General features: G+C 51.3%; 7 protein-coding genes across 7 annotated transcripts; 4 read left to right on the plus strand and 3 right to left on the minus strand.

Annotated features, from left to right (window-relative positions):
• Nucleotides 1–230: 230 nt before the first annotated feature.
• BO70DRAFT_416607 (short-chain dehydrogenase) lies at nucleotides 231–1600 on the plus strand (the record flags this gene model as incomplete). The annotated part of the gene is made up of 4 exons (XM_025547395.1): nucleotides 231–764; nucleotides 830–1010; nucleotides 1072–1194; nucleotides 1250–1600. 4 exons carry the CDS (start codon nucleotides 231–233, stop codon nucleotides 1384–1386), a joined length of 975 nt encoding a protein of 324 aa, XP_025395515.1. The 3' UTR covers nucleotides 1387–1600.
• An 838-nt stretch (nucleotides 1601–2438) lies between these two features.
• BO70DRAFT_299911 (uncharacterized protein) lies at nucleotides 2439–3398 on the plus strand (the record flags this gene model as incomplete). Its single annotated transcript, XM_025539651.1, has 1 exon — nucleotides 2439–3398. The coding sequence occupies one exon, from the start codon at nucleotides 2439–2441 to the stop codon at nucleotides 3396–3398; it is 960 nt and encodes a 319-aa protein (XP_025395516.1).
• A 558-nt stretch (nucleotides 3399–3956) lies between these two features.
• Nucleotides 3957–6392, minus strand: BO70DRAFT_300067 (phosphoketolase family protein; the record flags this gene model as incomplete). Its single annotated transcript, XM_025539656.1, has 1 exon — nucleotides 3957–6392. One exon carries the CDS (start codon nucleotides 6390–6392, stop codon nucleotides 3957–3959), a length of 2436 nt encoding a protein of 811 aa, XP_025395517.1.
• A 698-nt stretch (nucleotides 6393–7090) lies between these two features.
• BO70DRAFT_146755 (uncharacterized protein) lies at nucleotides 7091–8594 on the plus strand. The gene is made up of 2 exons (XM_025538167.1): nucleotides 7091–8020; nucleotides 8087–8594. Exons 1-2 carry the CDS (start codon nucleotides 7222–7224, stop codon nucleotides 8563–8565), a joined length of 1278 nt encoding a protein of 425 aa, XP_025395518.1. The 5' UTR covers nucleotides 7091–7221; the 3' UTR covers nucleotides 8566–8594.
• A 654-nt stretch (nucleotides 8595–9248) lies between these two features.
• BO70DRAFT_400012 (putative quinol monooxygenase) lies at nucleotides 9249–9632 on the minus strand (the record flags this gene model as incomplete). The annotated part of the gene is made up of 2 exons (XM_025546893.1): nucleotides 9249–9523; nucleotides 9611–9632. 2 exons carry the CDS (start codon nucleotides 9630–9632, stop codon nucleotides 9249–9251), a joined length of 297 nt encoding a protein of 98 aa, XP_025395519.1.
• Nucleotides 9633–12004: 2372 nt separating this feature from the next.
• Nucleotides 12005–12902, plus strand: BO70DRAFT_365746 (uncharacterized protein). Its single transcript, XM_025544150.1, has one exon. The coding sequence runs from the start codon at nucleotides 12227–12229 to the stop codon at nucleotides 12881–12883; it is 657 nt and encodes a 218-aa protein (XP_025395520.1). The 5' UTR covers nucleotides 12005–12226; the 3' UTR covers nucleotides 12884–12902.
• Nucleotides 12903–13062: 160 nt separating this feature from the next.
• On the minus strand, nucleotides 13063–17202 carry BO70DRAFT_365747 (DUF3433 domain-containing protein). The gene is made up of 3 exons (XM_025544151.1): nucleotides 16615–17202; nucleotides 16098–16544; nucleotides 13063–16040 (listed from the first exon to the last, which is right to left on the minus strand). The coding sequence occupies exons 1-3, from the start codon at nucleotides 16919–16921 to the stop codon at nucleotides 13240–13242; spliced, it is 3555 nt and encodes a 1184-aa protein (XP_025395521.1). The 5' UTR covers nucleotides 16922–17202; the 3' UTR covers nucleotides 13063–13239.
• Between the last annotated feature and the right edge of the window lie 563 nt (nucleotides 17203–17765).

Here is a 17765-nt window from a genome sequence, read left to right on the forward strand (position 1 = left end):
CCAGTATAGCTTTGATTTGATCTTGAGAGGATGGGAAATGGCCGGCAAACTCGTAAGCCCATGACATAACAGACGCGCTAGAAAACAACGATACTATTGTGGCTACTGGATTGTTGTGTGCTGGCAAAGATATAAATATTCTCCTGTCACCCGATCATTTGCAATTACTATCCCATACTCATAGCATAGCATCTGCACATTACCCTACTTCAATACTTTGCCCCATCATCATGTCTGAATACAATGCCCAAACCACAGCCGAAGAGATGGCTCGAGATTGTCAAGCTGCCATCGTCAACAAAAACATCCTCGTGACAGGTGTTAGCCCCGGTGGTCTGGGTGCCGAGTTCGCCAAGGTCATCGCCCCTTACGGCCCATCGCTCATCATCCTTGCCAATCGTGATCGACCTAAGGCTCAGGAGACGCAAGCAGAAATCCAACGAATTGCACCGTCCGTGGCCACTCGCATCCTGAACCTCGATCTAAGCTCTCAGGCTCAAGTTCGCAACGCGGCCAAAGAAGTCCTGACATACAACGAACACATCGATGTCCTGGTGAACAATGCCGGAGTCATGGCATCACCCTTTGCATTGTCCGACGACGGAGTGGAAACCCAGTTCGCTATCAACCACGTCGGCCACTTTCTGTTTACAAACTTGATCATGAGTAAGTTAGTGGCGCCGGGAAAGACCGGTCGCGTGGTGAATGTATCCAGCAACGGCCATGAACTGGGACCCGTCCGGTTCCATGACTGGAACTTTGATGTGAGTATAAATGTCACCAGAAAAGGATAACCGGTATTTTGTCCAAGCTAATAGGGGTGTTCTAGAACGGGAAGAATTATGACATCTGGTTGGCGTATGCGCAGGCCAAGTCGGCCAACATCCTCTTCTCCGTATCACTTGCGCAGAAACTCGGCGACAAGGGTCTCGTCTCCGTCAGTTTACATCCTGGGACCATCAACACGCATTTGTTGAGGGGTGACTGGGACACATCGTTCAAAGCCCTTGGTAAGAGCTTCATTCTAAATTTTCATACGCTCAAAATGAGCCAGAGCTGACAACCCCCAAGTGAAGTGGTTTAGAGTTTTGGGATATTTCCGTACCGGGCAGAGTGAGTTCACTTGGAAGTCTATGTCTCAGGGAGTGGCGACCCATGTCTTTGCGGCCTTTCATGAATCTCTGTCGTCGCTGGGTAAGCCTTCCCGAGTTTATTTTGCCGTCTGAATGTGTCTAATTAAAGATTACAGAGAGCAACGGTTCTTATTTACAAGACTGCACCATACTGAAGCCGGAACAGGTCCGCAGTTGGGCCCGGGATCCGATCGAGGCCGAACAGCTGTGGAAGTTGACAGAGGATATTGTCAAGGAGAAGTTCGATTATTAGAAGGGGAGATAGCAGAAAGGGGGATCAAGGATGATGAAACCGTTCAAGCTTCATTGCAGGATTGTGGATGTTGGAAGAATATGGGTTAATTTGGATGCACTAGCTTCTTTGAAGTCAATGAATGGAGGCCTCCTTGATGATGTCTAGGAAAACCGCTTCTGATGGTAATTTCTATGAATCAGCAGCAAGTAGAAAGGGCGTTTTTTTATGGCCCAATAGCCTGTCTGAAAAAGACGAATGAGAGCATCCATACATCAACCGACAAGTGAGATACATTGCAGTCAAAAGGTAGTAATATCATTCGAAGAAAGGAACGGTTGCAAGCCGTCTTTTATTCAATTCCTATTACCCCAGTTCTGACATTATTAAGTTATGTGGTGTCATCACACGTGTTGTCCAGGGATCTTGGAACCATCATGTCTTCTTCCCTTAGTCCGTGGCGCCAATTCCATGCCACTTCCGATCTGGAGAATACTGCCGCCCAATGGGAGACCGCATGTCGATTTCAGATACGAGATCTGTTTAGTAACCGGCCCAGGACCGGGCTAATCCGAGAGTGAGTGTGGAGGCGTTCTAGGTGCCAAGTCCCAATGAAGGCAGTTTCCGGGTGCATAGTTCATTTGTGCAGAGCCATTGAGCAGTCCCTCCTGTGCCCATGCGTGTATTCACAGCCTTTGCCGCACAAGACCACTTCGGTCTAGAAAGGTCGAGGACGTCAGAAGCGGGCATTAAGGTTTCCGCACCCGCGCGGACCAGGTGCTACTCGCTCACATCGGCCAACCCTACAAACAAGCTGGAGAACCCTCCGGATCAGGTTCTTTCCATTCCTTTTCTCCCTTTCACATTCCTTCTGGTCTGAAAATCCCGATAGAATAAGAAGAGGCTGGTGGACATGGGGGTTCTCACACAATCGAGACTCACCAGCCAGTTATAGAACCTTCTGGGCTCTCCGACAACTCACATTCTTTCCAATACCCTCTCCAGTTAACCGTTGCCTGCCGTCATTGTCGACATGAAATTGTCTCTTCAGACAAGACGGAAAGGGCGCAACCATGTCGACATCCCCTGACCTCAAGTCAGACAGTGGGGACTTTTCGTCCTTGACACCAACGGACCCAATCCAGCGATATCTGATATCCGCTTTTGCAGCCATTACGTGGTACAACGCCATTGAGCTTGTTGTGCTCTGTCTGACGACCTTCAATCGATACCGGGGCTGCTATTTCTGGAGTTTACTGATCACTTCCTTCAGTCTCATCCCCCACTGTGTGGGATACCTGCTCTTTGTCTTCTCCTTCGGAATCTCTCCTTATATCCCCGTTTCGCTGATCGCCCCAACATGGTTCTGCATGGTTACCGGCCACTCCCTCGTTCTCTGGTCGCGATTACATCTCGTGCTGCAGGCGCCAAAAGTCCTCAAAGCCCTCCTGGTCACGATCCTCCTCGACTGCTTTCTCTTCCAAACCCCTACCATTGTCCTGCTGTACGGATCTTTGTCGCACGACGGGCAGTGGTCAAGGGGGTATGATATAATGGAACGGATCCAGCTGGTGGCCTTTTGCATCCAGGAGGCCATCCTGTCCGGTATATACGTGTGGGAGACGGTGAAGATGCTCCGTCTCCGCCCCGAGCGGCCATGCTTCGTCATCCTCACACAACTGCTCGTCATCAATGTGATCATCTTCATCCTGGACGTGGCTGTCGTTGCGATCGAGTATGCCGGATACTATGCACTGCAGGTGATGTTCAAGCCTGTCGCGTATAGCATCAAGCTGAAGCTGGAATACGCTATTCTGGGCCGACTGGTCAAAATTGCCCGTGGAGAGGGTGCGAGCACAAGCTATGATCAGGACCCGTATTCGCCAAGCGCCCGCGGATTCAACATCACTGCATCGGGCTGCGAGGATTCAGTTAGTAACGGCGCAGGCGTATCTGCTGTTCGGCAGATACATTCCGACTCGTTCACAAGGCATAATTCCGGATTGTCCCATGACACCCTGGGTCCCTACTAAGCAGGGTTCCGACTTGATGTTTTTGGCTTGATCACCGACTCCATGGACCGAGTGCGACTGTGTTCCTTACCGATCCAATCCATCAAGATTCCTGTCCAACATGGATTAGGAACTGATTTGCAATTGCATCCAGCGAGTTGAAAGAGATTCAATACAACCTGGCATCGCAAACTGCGATCTTCGGAACAGACCCCCCGGAGAGTTGCGTCAGAAATTCGAGGCCGATATTTTCCACACTGCCTGCCCTCAATCCTGACACTGAGTGTCGCAGGATATTTTGTATCTATCCTAGGAAATATTTGCTTCCCAGGATTGCCCTGCTCCGAGAGCTTTCACCGAATCAAACCAGGGAGGGGCCCGAATTGATATAAATGACGATTGAATGGTCTGAGAGTTCATCATTCAATCGGTAATACAGAAAGCAGATAGCTCATCATGTCATGAACGCACAGCTCCATTTCCCAATTAATATACTCATGGTTCATTAGGCATCAACTCCCATGGCAATTCCCCAATTCCCAAGCCCCGTACGGACATGCCTACCCTCATACCCCCTCCTTATCCCTTCCTCGGATATCCCCAGGTCCAGTTCCGAATATAATCCGGATCAATCCCATCATCATACGCCTTCTGCTTGGCCAGGAGCTGCATGTTGAGGAACTTCTCTCGCACCCCCGACGCCGTGTTCCCTAGTGATTTGGCATGGTCAATCGCATCAATAGCAAGACTATACCGGTCTGTCTGGTTGCGAACAGCGAGTTCAAACGGCGTGTCGATATTTCCTTTCTCCTTGTAGCCCCGGACATGAAGATTCTCCTGGCCCGGTCGCTTGTAAGTCAGGCGATGGATAAGCCAGGGATAGGAGTGGAAATTGAATATAATCGGTTTACTGTCCGTGAAGATGGATGACCACTGTCGATCGGACATGCCGTGGGGGTGGTGGATCTCGGAAATGAGTTTGAACAAGTCCACCACGTTTACAAATCGGACTTTCAACTGCGGAAGGTGTTCGCGCAACAAAGCGGTCGCGGCAAGGGCTTCGTGGGTGGGAACATCGCCGCAGGCCGCCATGACAACGTCCGGTTCGTAACCCTGGTCATTGCTCGCCCAATCCCAGATCCCCAGACCCTTGGAGCAATGCGCTATGGCATCATCCATATCCATGAACTGGACGTGGTCCTGCTTGTCGGCGACGATGACGTTGACGTAGTTCGCGCTCCGGAAGCAGTGATCCATGACGGAGAGAAGCGTGTTGCCGTCTGGCGGGAGATAGATGCGGACAACCTCGGGACTTTTATTTGCAACCACATCCAGGAACCCCGGGTCCTGGTGAGTGAAGCCGTTATGATCCTGTCGCCAGACTGTGGCGGTGAGAAGGATGTTGAGGGAGGCGACTTTGGCCCGCCACTCGACTTCCAGACACTTTTCGATCCATTTGCAGTGCTGGTTCACCATCGAGTCGATAATATGGATGAAGGGCTCGTAGCTGTTGAGCAGACCGTGGCGGCCGGACAGGACGTATCCTTCTAGCCAGCCTTCGCAGGTATGTTCGCTGAGAATTTCCATGACGCGGCCCTGCATGGCGAGGTTCCCCCCATCGCTGTCCTCTTCGAAGTAATCGGCGAGCCATACCTTCTTGCCTGCTTTGTAAATCTCAGAAAGCTTGTTGGATTCGGTTTCATCCGGGCCAAAGACACGGAAGTTGGTCTGGTTGTTGGCGATTACGTCGCGCAGAAACTTGGACATGTTGACCATGCTGCCCCGGATAGAGACGCCTGGGTCAATGTTCGTGAGCGCATAGTTTCGGAAGTCCGGTAGGTCCAGCGGTCTACGGAGGAGGCCCCCGTTGCCGACAGGATTGGCACTCATGCGGAAGTTGCCCTTTGGTGCAAGTTCCTTCAGCTCGGGGATCAGCCTGCCGTCCTTTCCAAACACTTCTTCCGGCTTGTAGCTTTTCATCCAAGTCTCGAGGAGCTTCAGGTGCGTCGGGTTGGTGAGCACGTCGGTGATTGGGATCTGGTGGGCGCGCCAGAAGCCCTCGAGCAACTTTCCGTCCACTTCTCGCGGCGCGGTCCAGCCCTTGGGGCTGCGGAGGATGATCATTGGCCAGCGTGGTCGAAACGGTTTGCCGGAGTCGCGGGCTTGCTTTTGAATTCTCCGAATTTCCAGGACACAGTGCTCGAGCGTCGCTGCCATGGCCTGGTTCATGCTGTCCCGATCACTGCCTTCGACGAAATAGGGTGTCCATCCGTAGCCATACATCAGGGATGAAAGCTCCTCGTGGCTGATACGCGCGAGAAGGGTCGGGTTGTTGATCTTGTATCCGTTGAGATGCAGCACAGGAAGGACAGCCCCGTCGGTACATGGGTTGAGATACTTGGTGCTGTGCCAGCTCGTGGCAAGAGGTCCCGTCTCGGCTTCCCCGTCACCCACCATGGTGAGTGTGATGAGGTTGGGATGGTCGAATACAGTTCCAAAGGCATGGGAGATGGAATATCCCAGCTCACCACCCTCGTGGAGACTGCCTGGGGTTTCAGGAGTCGCGTGGCTGCCGATGCCACCCGGGAATGAAAATTGCTTGAAGAACCTTTGCATGCCTCTTTCATCCTCGGACTTGTCCGGGTACACCTCAGAGTAGACACCCTCCAGGTACGACTGAGAGAGAATGCCGGGGGCGCCGTGACCGGGACCGGAGATGAAGAGGACATCCAGGCTGTATTTTCTGATCAGGCGATTCATATGAATCCAGGTAAAGGACTGGCCGGCATCCGATCCCCAGTGACCGAGTAAGCGTGCCTTGAGGTGTTCCACCCTCAGAGGCTCCTTCAGGAGGACGTTGTCACGGAGGTACAGCATCCCAAGACAGAGATACATGCTGGCACGGAAATATGCGTCCATCTTGCGGATGTCCCCGGGTTCAAGGGGCTGTCCCTTGACCGTGGAGCGAGCAGCTCCATAGGCGGATATGCTCAGCTTGGTTGAATCTTCAGGCATCTGTGCGATTCGGAGGATGGCGATGGGATGGGATGGGTTGAAGGAGAAGGGGGTGAGACGAGCACTGGGGGGGTTCTTAAGCACGAGCTGGAAGACTCCGAGGGCCTGGAAGTGGCCATCGTATCGGTGGTCTGATGCGATCCATGTCCGCTTTTCCCTGGAAGGACCTGCACAGTACTGGCATATCAAAGAGACGCGGTCACTCCATGACGTTCGCCTTCCGTAACGCTCCGCCCTCCGCGTCACTGGCTGAGCGCCCCCCACGCAATCATTGGCCCGGGGGTCGACAGCCGAGCATGCGGTGGCCCCATCGATTATTTGATTACTACACTTCACTTCTCCAGGTTGGTTGAGCAGGAATACACCGAGGCTCATTCACTGGACCTTGAACCTCATCTGGAACATGACAAAGCATAGGTAGTTGAAACCACTCTTTCTTTGAATAGACAAGCAATTTCGGAGAAAATACAGTCATCTCGTGTATGGTCATGGCTAGAGCGAAACTTGCCTATACTTTAACAAAGGTAATCTTCGGCTTGGCCCGAGGATGATCTTCCCTTGTCACAACCAAATTGCTAAGACCATTGTTCTTTGGGGATAGCACTTCAGGAAATCACCTCGTCTCATCGGCTTCCTTCATGCTACTGCGAACTCCCATGCTGTGCCAATGTCAATAAATGCCCGCTCCAATGTTTCATCCAGAAATCTATATAAACAGCTCCGATACTCCGCATCAACATGAGTATCAAATCTGCCTCGAAAAAAGAGCCAGCATTGCCCGCAAGGATTCCCAATCTCTTCGATAGCCTTATTCCACCGGTGTGAAAAGATGGAGTATCTAATTGACGGGCAGCTAGCAAAGTCGGTCACTGCTTCTGCCCTTGGCATGTCAACGGTTGACTGCAGCGACATGATGGATGAGGGAGATAGCTGGTCCTTTGCGGTCGAGCTGCTCGACCCCGTCACCCCACGCTCCCTCAGGGAACGCCTCAATCGGCGGGAACCGGGTATTCTCTCTATTCCACAGGGCACAGAGCGCGTTGTCATTCGCTTCCCAAATCCCCGGTGGAAAAGTGATGCCGATACTAGCAACTGGGCCGGGCAACGAGTAGCGTCAATGGCTCTAGCGGCCCGCGCTCTGGAGTTCACCGAGTTCGAAACCATTGTGCCAGCTGTTTATGCCTGGAGTGAGGGTAGTCCCCATGACCCTACATTCGTGATCGAGGAGTACCGTCCTGAGTTGAGGCTGTCTGATTATTTTGACGGGCTGGACGAGACACGGCAAGCTGATGTCCTTCGAGACTTTGCGGCAATTACCAGGTATTTCCAAGCCTATGTCCTTCCATGGGGCCTCCAAGGTTACGGAAGCTTGGCCTTTGATGCCAACGGCCGACTTACCCTGTCGGGGTCCCATTTGATACCAGGTAGGCCTGGCCCCTTTGGGAACTTCCGAGACTGTCTGAGTGCTCGGGCACAACGGTCCTGGGAAGTTTGTGAAGATCATTGGTCGGCTAAAGAAAATTGGCCTTTGCTGAGCCGTGTCAGGGAATTTTATATCACAAAGAACGAGGAGCTATTGGATGCCTTCAAAGACATGCAAATGACTGCCTTCATTCATTGCGGCCTCGGTAAGTTCTCTCTCTCATTAATTATCTGCTCAAGATGAGTTGAATAACCAATCTGATATATCGTAGATCTGCAGAACGTTCTATATGATCCCCAGAAGGGTAAGATCACGACTCTGATGGATTATGGGCGTTGTCGGATCGACCACCCACTCTTTGAATATTTTAATTCTTTCAGTTCGATAATGGGGAAACTTTTCTATCCCTTCGATGCGCACCTACAATTCCTTGTTGAGTGCGTCCTAGAGGGGTTTCCAGTAGAAGAGTGCCCCATCGATGACCTGGACAGGTCCTACCTTGCAACCTCGGAAAACAACATGAGTAAACGCTATGCTGTCGGCAAGAAGTTCCATGGCCAGCTCGAGTTTCATGATGCCGATGTCCTCACGCCTTGGAAAACCACGCAAGCAAAGCAGTTGTGTTATCTTTTGGGCATTTATGATGCTATGAGAGGTCGATGCAGGGTTGCTTGTGGTTTATCTGCGGCGGAGGCTGAAGAACAGAAGGAAGAGATCCTGAAGAAGTATCTCGCATATTATGGATCTTAACCCATTCGTCCCGGGGATCCGGTTTTGTGAGTATACAGTATACGGTCTATTGCTACATTACATTTCGGTTTGGTTTTCTCTATCATATTCGTGAATAGTTGTAAGATTGGAACATTGCAACTGCGGCGAACTTGCATATTCGAAGCGACTTGAACTCTTATTATAATTTAACCACCTGCCTATGCCGGAATACATACATATGCCATATTCCACCGTGAATCCGAAAAGAAAATAGATAGCTGATCTGCGACGTTCATCGTCTGGTGCCGGTTGCAACTGGGTACATATACCAGTCATAATCCTATCTCTGCAGTAGCTAAAATCTCACAGCCAGCATCATCCATTTTGCTTCCATATAAACCAACGGATGGCCATACTTAATGTAGCTGGGTGTGTCTGGACACAGGCTGCAGACCGCACTTCACTCGGCTCTCAGCTCCTCCTTTCACTTGTATGCAAATCATGACCAGAAAAAATATTTATTTATGAGCTGTATCTGCGGCGTAGCAGATTCAGGAGAACCAGACTCTTCGAACATGTCCTCTCAACAACAACAACCTTGTCATTTGTGGCTTCCAGTAATAATCTTCACATTGAATAATACCACCATCCGACGCGCTGCATCGGACAGCCTAAGTATATACACGACTCGAGCCCATTTGCATCAGGAAACATCAATGTATTTACTCCAACTCCTCAAAACGTCTGAGGTCCATGGGCTTCTCCAGCAGCGGGATAACGTAGGGGTCGAAGGTCTTCCAGTAGGGGTTCTCCAGGTGGTACTTCTGGGATCCCTCGTTCAGGTAACGCTCGACGATGCAGAAGTCCTGCTTGTCGTGGACGCTCTGCATGACGAACCAAGAGAGGGTCTCCTTGTCCTTGGAGTACACGGCGGAGGCTTCGAGGAGCTTGGCGTGGAGCTTGGAGATGCTCTCCTCGTCGGGCTTGGCGCGCATGTCTGTTATTCGGATTGATTTTTGTCAGATGCCTGTAAAGGCGAATAGTCTTTGGGGAGATTGGGGGGGGGGAGAGAGATTGGACGTACGGACGACGATGTTGTAGACCATTGTGACGGTTGAAGGGGGGTAGGTCAATGGGTGAGTAGTGAGGTTGTGGTTGGGGTTGTTTTTGGTGGGGGATGGAGGGGTAATGGGGTTCTTAAGTCATGGAGTGAATCGGATGAGTTATTTTTAAGTGTCTGGGAAGGTGGGGCGGGTGACTTACTGGATAGGGCTCTCCCGGTGAAGATGAAGCTTAAGATAAGCTTCTTCCGGTTCGGTTCGGGATTGGGATTGAGGGACTGGCTTGCGCTACTACTTCCGTGTGCTCTTAAGCAAGTGTAACCCACCATTGTCCCTAATGTTTCAAAGCCTCCGGGGTATCGACATTGTGCCCATTTTCTTTGGGTCATCTGTTGTGCTCGAGCATTCATCCCATCTGATGATGCTCTCGGGGTTTCTTCGGGGAACCCACTATGACCCGTAGACTCCACTGCTGTGTGCTATGTAGTTCCATTGGGCCAACCCGAGGATTCTGTGACGTGCTGTCCTTTTTAGAGATGATGGTTCGTGGATAGGTGCAATATCGTTGGAATTGCATCCCATGGAGATATTATCTTCGTCCAAATCAACATGGACAAGACAATGTGTACCGTGTCTGCCATGAACCTACTTGTGGAGCATATACGCTCAACATTCCCTCGTGAACTCCTTCAGGTCTGTTGTAGCCGGTCCAACGTACTCCCAACGTCTATACGTGTTCCCCCAAGTATTGTTAACAACATTCCTCTTTGCATCCCTCGTCATTTTATCGAGCCTCCGAGTATGCCATTTCACCTGTTTTCTCCCCCGCAGTCAAGACGCGTCAAGAACACGCCCGTCAAGTGAAAAGCATCAAACCTCAACACGTGCGGAAGCCAAAGTACACGGTGTTATTCTTCGTGTAGGAATGTTTTGCCCCAGATGTCAATCAGACTGTGCCCAAATGCCTCCCCCAGATCAAACAGTATCTTGTCAGCCAACGTCTGCGGCTTATACGGTGCCACCACAACTTGTCTGCCCCCGATGCGGATCTCAACCAACCCGATATGTTCTCAATCCATCCATATTGTATAGTCCTTCCTTCGATGTAGTCGACTGTCGCATAGATATCGGTGACGCGCGGGCGCAGGTCCGAGAGTGTGCGGAGTGCGGCCGCTTTCACCTTGGTGGGGAGGATGGTAGGAGATGGCGACAAAGCCTTCGTGGCTGGTTTCCTGGGCGTAGAGGCCAACGGTTCTCTCTTTGACATCACTTCCGGTTGGGGTTGGGCGATAAAAATAGCTGAGGCTTTGATGCTGGAGGATTTGGAGGGCTAGTAGGAGCGTATTAGGCTGCTGGGATCCTTGGGACTGAAGCTAACGGACATCATTGAAATCTTCCTAGCAGGGTATGCTCGGGAATTGGGTGATATATAAGTGATTTGAACTGTGAGGGGCTTCGCGAACGGAGACTGTCATGCAGTCGTCGTGTAGGAATTGGACTGATCTGATCTCCCCCGCTAAGATCTGGGCCGGCCGGTGACGTCATGGCCATGCTCGCGGATCACTGGGAGTGAGTGAGTGAACGAAATAATCTATCAGGATACATGCATCAGTCCTATATCGGCATTGCACCCTCTGAAACACCTTTTTAGTCGAGTGGCTTTGTTTGACATATTCGTCGATATGACACTACTGTGTGTATACATAGCAGATCCATTCTAGATCAAGTGAAGATCTTAGTCAGAGCAATGTGATCTCTTTTGACACCTGCAGCCGGCCGCTCCCTGGACCCGTAGGCTTTCTTTTAGGGGAGACGAGGGGCTTTCCGACCGTGATTATTTTTTTTCGTTGTTGTGTTTGCTGTCTTGCTGCCCAAAATCTGGTCTGTACCTAGCACTACTACTAGTAGTTGTACTGTCATAAACTGGATTCTACCTAAGGCGTCCCATGTTCAACGCCGTGTTTGCTGTTCTATATCAACCATTCGTCGAGCAAACCGACAAGTGTCTCACTACCCCGCATCAGAGCTACCTACTTATTTGGAAGAGAGCTAGGAACAGAGTACGGAGTAGTACGGAGTCGAGACTTGGTAACACCCACGCAGTGTCTCCATCGCCCTGCATCAAACACGAAGCATTCGGAGAAGTCCGGCTTCTATTTCTATTTTCCAGGTAAGGGGAACCAGGGTGCTTCAGCGGGAAGACCTGCGATCTCCGATGCCAAGAGCCCTCTGATAGGACGGACCAAAACACGATGCCTTGCATTGGGCTGGGAATGCTGGCTGTTGATTTGCAGTGTCTCAGGACCCTGCAGAAGACCCTGGATCTTTAATTTTGAACCACTCGCTGCAGTCTGGCATCTGCTATGTTTGCCATCATCATTCATACCATGGGCTTCCCCCCCCCCCCCCCCCCCCCTCTTTTGTCACGCAGCAAACGACTCGACTGTTTATAAAACAATGTCCAGTTCTCATCGGTGATTTGCATTTTCTCCCCTTTCCTCAGATCAGGTTCTGTCAGATCTAGTACTATCACACCTACTATATCTTAGTGTCTGGTCTGGACGCCTTTCTAGTCGAGTGGTTTTGCTTCAACAAAGTCCCAAATCCCCCCACCTATCCCAAATTGAAGTCGGTCCAAAATGCACCTCCCCACCATCCTGGCCAGCCTCACGGCCCTTAGAGTTAGCACGGCGCACACTCTCCACCCCCGCTCCATCACCCCCCCAGCCGGCTGCCCCCTCCCAACCTGGCAAGTCACCACCTTCCACTGGTTCAACGGCTCCAAAAGCCTCGACTGCATCCACAACCAAGCGGATATCAACTTCCAAGACTGCCTGTGCGGGGGGCCCGGTGTCTGGTGCGCCCCCGACGCCGCCACCTGCAACGGCAGCATGGTCAACGTCTGCTGGACCGGCATGCCCAACTACCAGCCCTGGGGATACGGGCCACCCGAAACCCTCGACATCGACTTCGCGGACGGCCTCGCCTGCCACGACGAGTATATCGGGTACCGGGTCCACGATATCGGCAACGGGGCGTCGAATTGTGGATACGCGGATCGGGGCGAGGGTCGCATTGTCTCCTTTTATGGAAGCTCGAATTATGCAACGTCCACCGGGCATATGGATTATGTGCTTGGTGATGGTCATGCGTTGACGTGCTCGAATGGTAGTCGCATTACGTACTCCGGCAGTACGGACTTTGAGTTGACTTGTTCCCATGATGCCTTTTTCAATGCGACGTGTACGGCTCCCGTGTTCGAGGTTCCGGTGTTGAGTTATCAGTGGGTTTCTTAGATTGGGGGGGACGGTGGAGGGCCCGGGTGAGTGGTTGGGTTTGGGGGTGCTCCCTGGGGCTTGGAGGGGGTGGGTTTTGTAGTAATGGGTAATTCTACTCGGGGCTTTATGGTACTATATACTAGACTGATGATGAGTCAAAGGGCTAATATATCGATCAATAAACAGGCTCTAATGGCTCTAGCAAGACATAAATGTAAATTACCGAATCAATAACCCCAATTTCATAATTAAAGCTGCATTGGAAGAGTTGAAATCTGTAGACTTTAAAGCCGATCTCACGGTATTAGATTGCAAATTTCAAACATGATCCTAGGTAGTTGTTGGCATCGTACGCATCAGGATAGACACATGCTTCAATCTCTGTACGCCTCCGGCTTCCCAATATCAATCCCGAATCTGGACCCTTCCCACCACCCCAACCCAAACACCAATCCACTAAAGGTCCCCCGTCTCATCAACTCCTTGTCATCCCACCACTCCGACCCAGGCGGCAGTACATCAGACTTCAACATGTCCGAGCCAGCGAGCAACATCGCCGTACCGGCAATACTGCATGGATTTACGGGGATCACCTCCTTGGTGCGCATAAAACGGTACGCAACTAGGGTGGACAGAATCATTGCTGCGAGACATCCCTCCAGGATACGGGTAGAGATGGCACTTTGCACGAGGCGCAGTCCGTTTGGGTTCATAAGAGTCCCGCTGTATCGGGTTGAGTTTGTGCTGGAAGGGATCCGCGAATTGCCGTTGATACTTTGCGCCATGAGGACGCGATAGAGATGCTGGGTGGCGTTGATGACCGTCGGGTAGTGGGCGAGGTCGGTGATATCCTCCATTGTCAGCGTTTTTTGGTCGTCGATCATAGCTGAAAAGAACGCGTCGAAAGCTTGGTTGTCTTGGTTGATGGGTTGAGGAAGGTAGTTACTGAAACTGAGGTCGGAGGTGACGTTATCGGTGAACAGTCGCGCGGACGAGTCGTTCGCGCTGAGAGACCCGATCTGAAGGCCTGGGAGAATGAAGCTGCCGTTTGCATCCACTTCATCGATTCTTGGGTTGCAAGTGAATCCGCGAAAGCCGTTGGTCGAGTTGCCGTTGAGGGTGCCGTAGAAGCCAATAAATGTGGGGTAGTCGCCGAATGCCAAGGTGCCTTTCAGGTAGCTGAGGACTCCGAAGCGTGTGATTTCCTCCCCGGGGTAGTCAGTTTCGACTGACAATGTGATCAATGAATCATTCGAGCTTTTGTTGCCAAGGTTCATTCGAAGTTGCCAGACATCGTAGTCCTCTTCCGGGGCCTCCACGGAGTACACAATGTTCTCGGCAAGGGCCTCGCAGGTGAGACTCGCGCGCAGAGCTGGAACGGTGAGCTGTAGTGAATCTGGATTGTCCGAACTTCCATTGGCTAATGACTGCAATTGAACCAGCCCATTCGAATCTGCCAAGGAATCTTCACTGAGGGTGGGGATGACGAGTTCGCCGTAGGTCCAGGGTGGATACGACAGGTTTGCGGCCACTACAAGGGCCCCGGTAAGACCTATGCCTGGGTTGCTATCTGTAGATGAGTGAGGGCTGATGCTGGAGTTGAATGAGTCGATCCGTGCAATTGATGCAGGGCGCATGTATGTCACATCCTCTGTCGAATACAAACCGCTCACTGCGACGGTGAGGACGGGAGCTAGAAGGACCGAGGTTGCGGTAGCACATACTGCCCATTGCCTTCGTGCAATTGCAGTGCAGAACGAAAAGGGTGTCATCTTTGACAAGTGATTTTCCATCAAGCTACCTGGTGTTGTGATACCACCCTGTCGTAGCTCCAGATAGGGCTGAAACAACATGGCGGAGAAGTGGATGCAATCGAAGAAGACACGGGTAACCAGCATTACCAGCGCCGGGAGATACACCCAGGTGTAGCGGATATACCCTTCGGAATCGATATTACCCAGTCCGTTTTGATGGCGGGATATTTGATAGGCAGTTTCAAGCCCCGCGATAATGAGGATGGGGAGAACAATAGAGATAACCCACCACCAAAGTGATGCAGACATCGGTTGCCACCAGGTAATGGGACCGGAGCTAACTCTCGTACGAGTACCCTCAGTTGCCTTGTTGGTTGCCTCGATACTAAAAGTTCTCCAGCCATCATCCTCGCTCGCCTTGCTATGGTACTGACCGTCTGCTAATTCGTTTACCAAGTCTGTGGCCCCTTGGCAACCTACAAGCCGACCTGACACTGAAGGGCTCCGACTCAGTATACTTGCCATCCCAGCTATGGTACTGGGATCTCGAGGGGTACAGCGAACAGGTCTCCAGGTCCATAACCCCGCTATCAGTATAATGAGGGCTGCTAAAGTGGCCTCCATTACTCTGACCGAAAATTCTCTCACGATCAGCCTCTGTATATGGGCTGAGTAGGTTCCCTTAAATTTGATGTTTGAGGAAGACATCAGGTATCGTCTGGCAATCTGTGCTGTCATCGCGGTATATGTTGGAAGGGAGACTGCTTTCAACACTGATGCATCCAATAGGTCACTCAGTGCATGTGGAGAAGATAGGTTCGCGACTAGATAGAAGGCGGTAGGGTAGGAGCTGTTTGGGTCCGACAGGTTATACTGGTAGGTTTGAAAGCTGCCCACTGACGTATCCACATAATTCAGCGTGTCTAGAGTGTCTTCGGCGGCCGCAAGTGTAGATATCAGCCCAGCACCCAGCTCATTGGGGGACACGTTCAGTATCGCATTGTTGCTTGTAATATTAGCTGTAGGATTGACGGTAACCGTGCTCTGATTCCCATATAGCAAGGAGACGAGCCCCTGAGAGACTGTATACGTAGGAGTACAGACGAGCGCTTGGATTCTTGTGCTGTTGTCTGTCCAGTGAGCCGCCGTAAAAATTAACGGCGTATTGTTCGAGCCATTAGATGTATCCGCACACGTAGTTGAGAAGACCTCAGCATAGTATCCACCTGCCGAGGATGAGCTTTTCTGGAAGCTTGTGAAATGATACTTTGAGCAGGACGATGTGCTGAGTGTGATGTTTAGTCTAGTGTACTCGCACATTTCGGTCCCGCATCCTTGCGTCCAATTTGTGACCGTACCGACGTCGCATTGAAGATCGGGAGAGAACAGATCCACGGTCCCAGATATCACCGCATCGAAGCCTGCATACTGGAGTCAGCAACAGATTTATATATAAGTAGCATTTCAGAGAGTCATACCCAGGGGTGTGTTGGACGTGGTGAACGGCTGAAACGCATACTTCTCCGTCGTCCCCACTGGATGCGGGAGACCTAGCCACCGAGTTCCTGCCACCGTCATTGCAGCAGTCGCATCAACCATACTGCCATTGTACATAGTCCCATTGAAGATCGCCTGTGCCTCAAGAACAGTTGGGATTTTGTCCATTTGGACTGCCTGCAGCATGAAGAGTCCTGTCGAGACCACTGTGAGCAGTTTGATGAGCAGAGTACCAAGAATGGCAAGGGCGGCAGCCCAGTCGGATTGCTTCAATGCTCGAAACATGACAAGAACGTTCCAGTCCGAGATATAGTCCAGCAACAAGCTCTGGGGTGCAGGCTTTGGTGTTGTACTCATGGACTTCCACGGCATAAGCTGCTTCGTTCGGTATTCAACCTGTCCCCAACAGCCCGCGACAATTGTGAGCACTACAGAAAAAGTCATTGTGAGTTCCCCGAATTCCTCTGGTGTGAATCAAATATAGAAACGAGCACACACCCGCTGTTGGACCATATGTCCACAAGTAATGATATTTTGACTCGCTGGTGCTCAGGCCCTCATTTCGATTCGACAGCCAATAAAGGACTGCGATGACAATGAGCATTGCTGCAAACAGCACTGCAAAGCCAGCCAGCGATACTGTTTGAAGGACGGCAGGAGTCCACATCTGGCGTTGGAGTCCATGGTTGTGACGGCTGTCGCTTTTACCATTCGATAGCGAGTTGGTGCTACTCGGCTCGTTCGAAGAAGTTCTCTGAACTATTCTTGTAAAAGCTTTTGCTTTCGGCATAAAATCATGAGCCATGATTGCAATACAAGCAAGGCACTAAGACCCCCAGCTTTTTGCCCGACGGCTCGAGGAGACATTGTCCAGTTGCAAAGATCGAAAGGAGCGCGGTCGGAGGATTTAAGTAGAAGTCTGCCGACAACGCAAGGCTGGCGGCACAGCCCCCAACTATTCCTGTGCAGGCTGATCACTGATCCTTTGCATCCTTTGGGCACTTGGGACAGTGACATGTGCAGGACTCTATTGGTGATGACCCTCGACAACTTGAGGATCGGGAGAAGAACTTGCGCATCTTAAACCATGCCACGCTCACATATAATTGGGTTTTTGATGATGTAGAGTGCTGAAGGGTGCGACCCAGGGTCCAAAACACCAAGGGTCCCCCGCATGCCGCAAGTACCGCCCGCCACCATGGCACTGCCGCCCCTGCGTATTGGCCAATCATGGCAATCTGGTACGGATGGTATGGATGAGTGTTACCGTCACACAAGGTAAGTTACGCGGGTCTTCGACGGCAGTTGGCACTGTCACCATTGTGGTTGTTTCATGCTGTCAAAACCCAGCCAGTATCATTCAGTATCACGCCTACTTAGGTGTCTGGACACCTTTTTAGCCGAGTGGTCTTTTTGGTCTGTCACATGCCATGTCATGTCAAGGCTCATCATGGCATGTTCCTGACAGAAGCAGATCAGCCACACAATGACTTCGCTCAAAAATGATGTAATGCTAGATCTCACTATGATTTAACTAGGTCTTGACGCCTGGCCATGAAAGTATGGTAGATGGTCCAGCTTGGGCCATGAATTTGAACGGTATGTGAAAAGACATGCATGGTTCTCGGGGATCAGTAGCACCCGAAGCT

The sequence above is a fragment of the Aspergillus heteromorphus genome, assembly GCF_003184545.1.
Source record: "Aspergillus heteromorphus CBS 117.55 chromosome Unknown BO70scaffold_33, whole genome shotgun sequence".
NCBI classification, from domain to species: domain Eukaryota; kingdom Fungi; phylum Ascomycota; class Eurotiomycetes; order Eurotiales; family Aspergillaceae; genus Aspergillus; species Aspergillus heteromorphus.

Bases quoted from the DNA above. Each gene is read 5' to 3' on its own strand.
- BO70DRAFT_146755 (XM_025538167.1), top strand. From the start codon at position 7,222: ATGGAGTATCTAATTGACGGGCAGCTAGCAAAGTCGGTCACTGCTTCT. The intron at 8,021-8,086 runs GTAAGTTCTCTC...GATATATCGTAG, and splicing joins CTTCATTCATTGCGGCCTCG to ATCTGCAGAACGTTCTATAT.
- BO70DRAFT_365746 (XM_025544150.1), top strand. From the start codon at position 12,227: ATGCACCTCCCCACCATCCTGGCCAGCCTCACGGCCCTTAGAGTTAGC.
- BO70DRAFT_365747 (XM_025544151.1), bottom strand. From the start codon at position 16,921: ATGGCTCATGATTTTATGCCGAAAGCAAAAGCTTTTACAAGAATAGTT. The intron at 16,545-16,614 runs GTGTGTGCTCGT...CTTTTTCTGTAG, and splicing joins GACATATGGTCCAACAGCGG to TGCTCACAATTGTCGCGGGC. The intron at 16,041-16,097 runs GTATGACTCTCT...TCCAGTATGCAG, and splicing joins CACGTCCAACACACCCCTGG to GCTTCGATGCGGTGATATCT.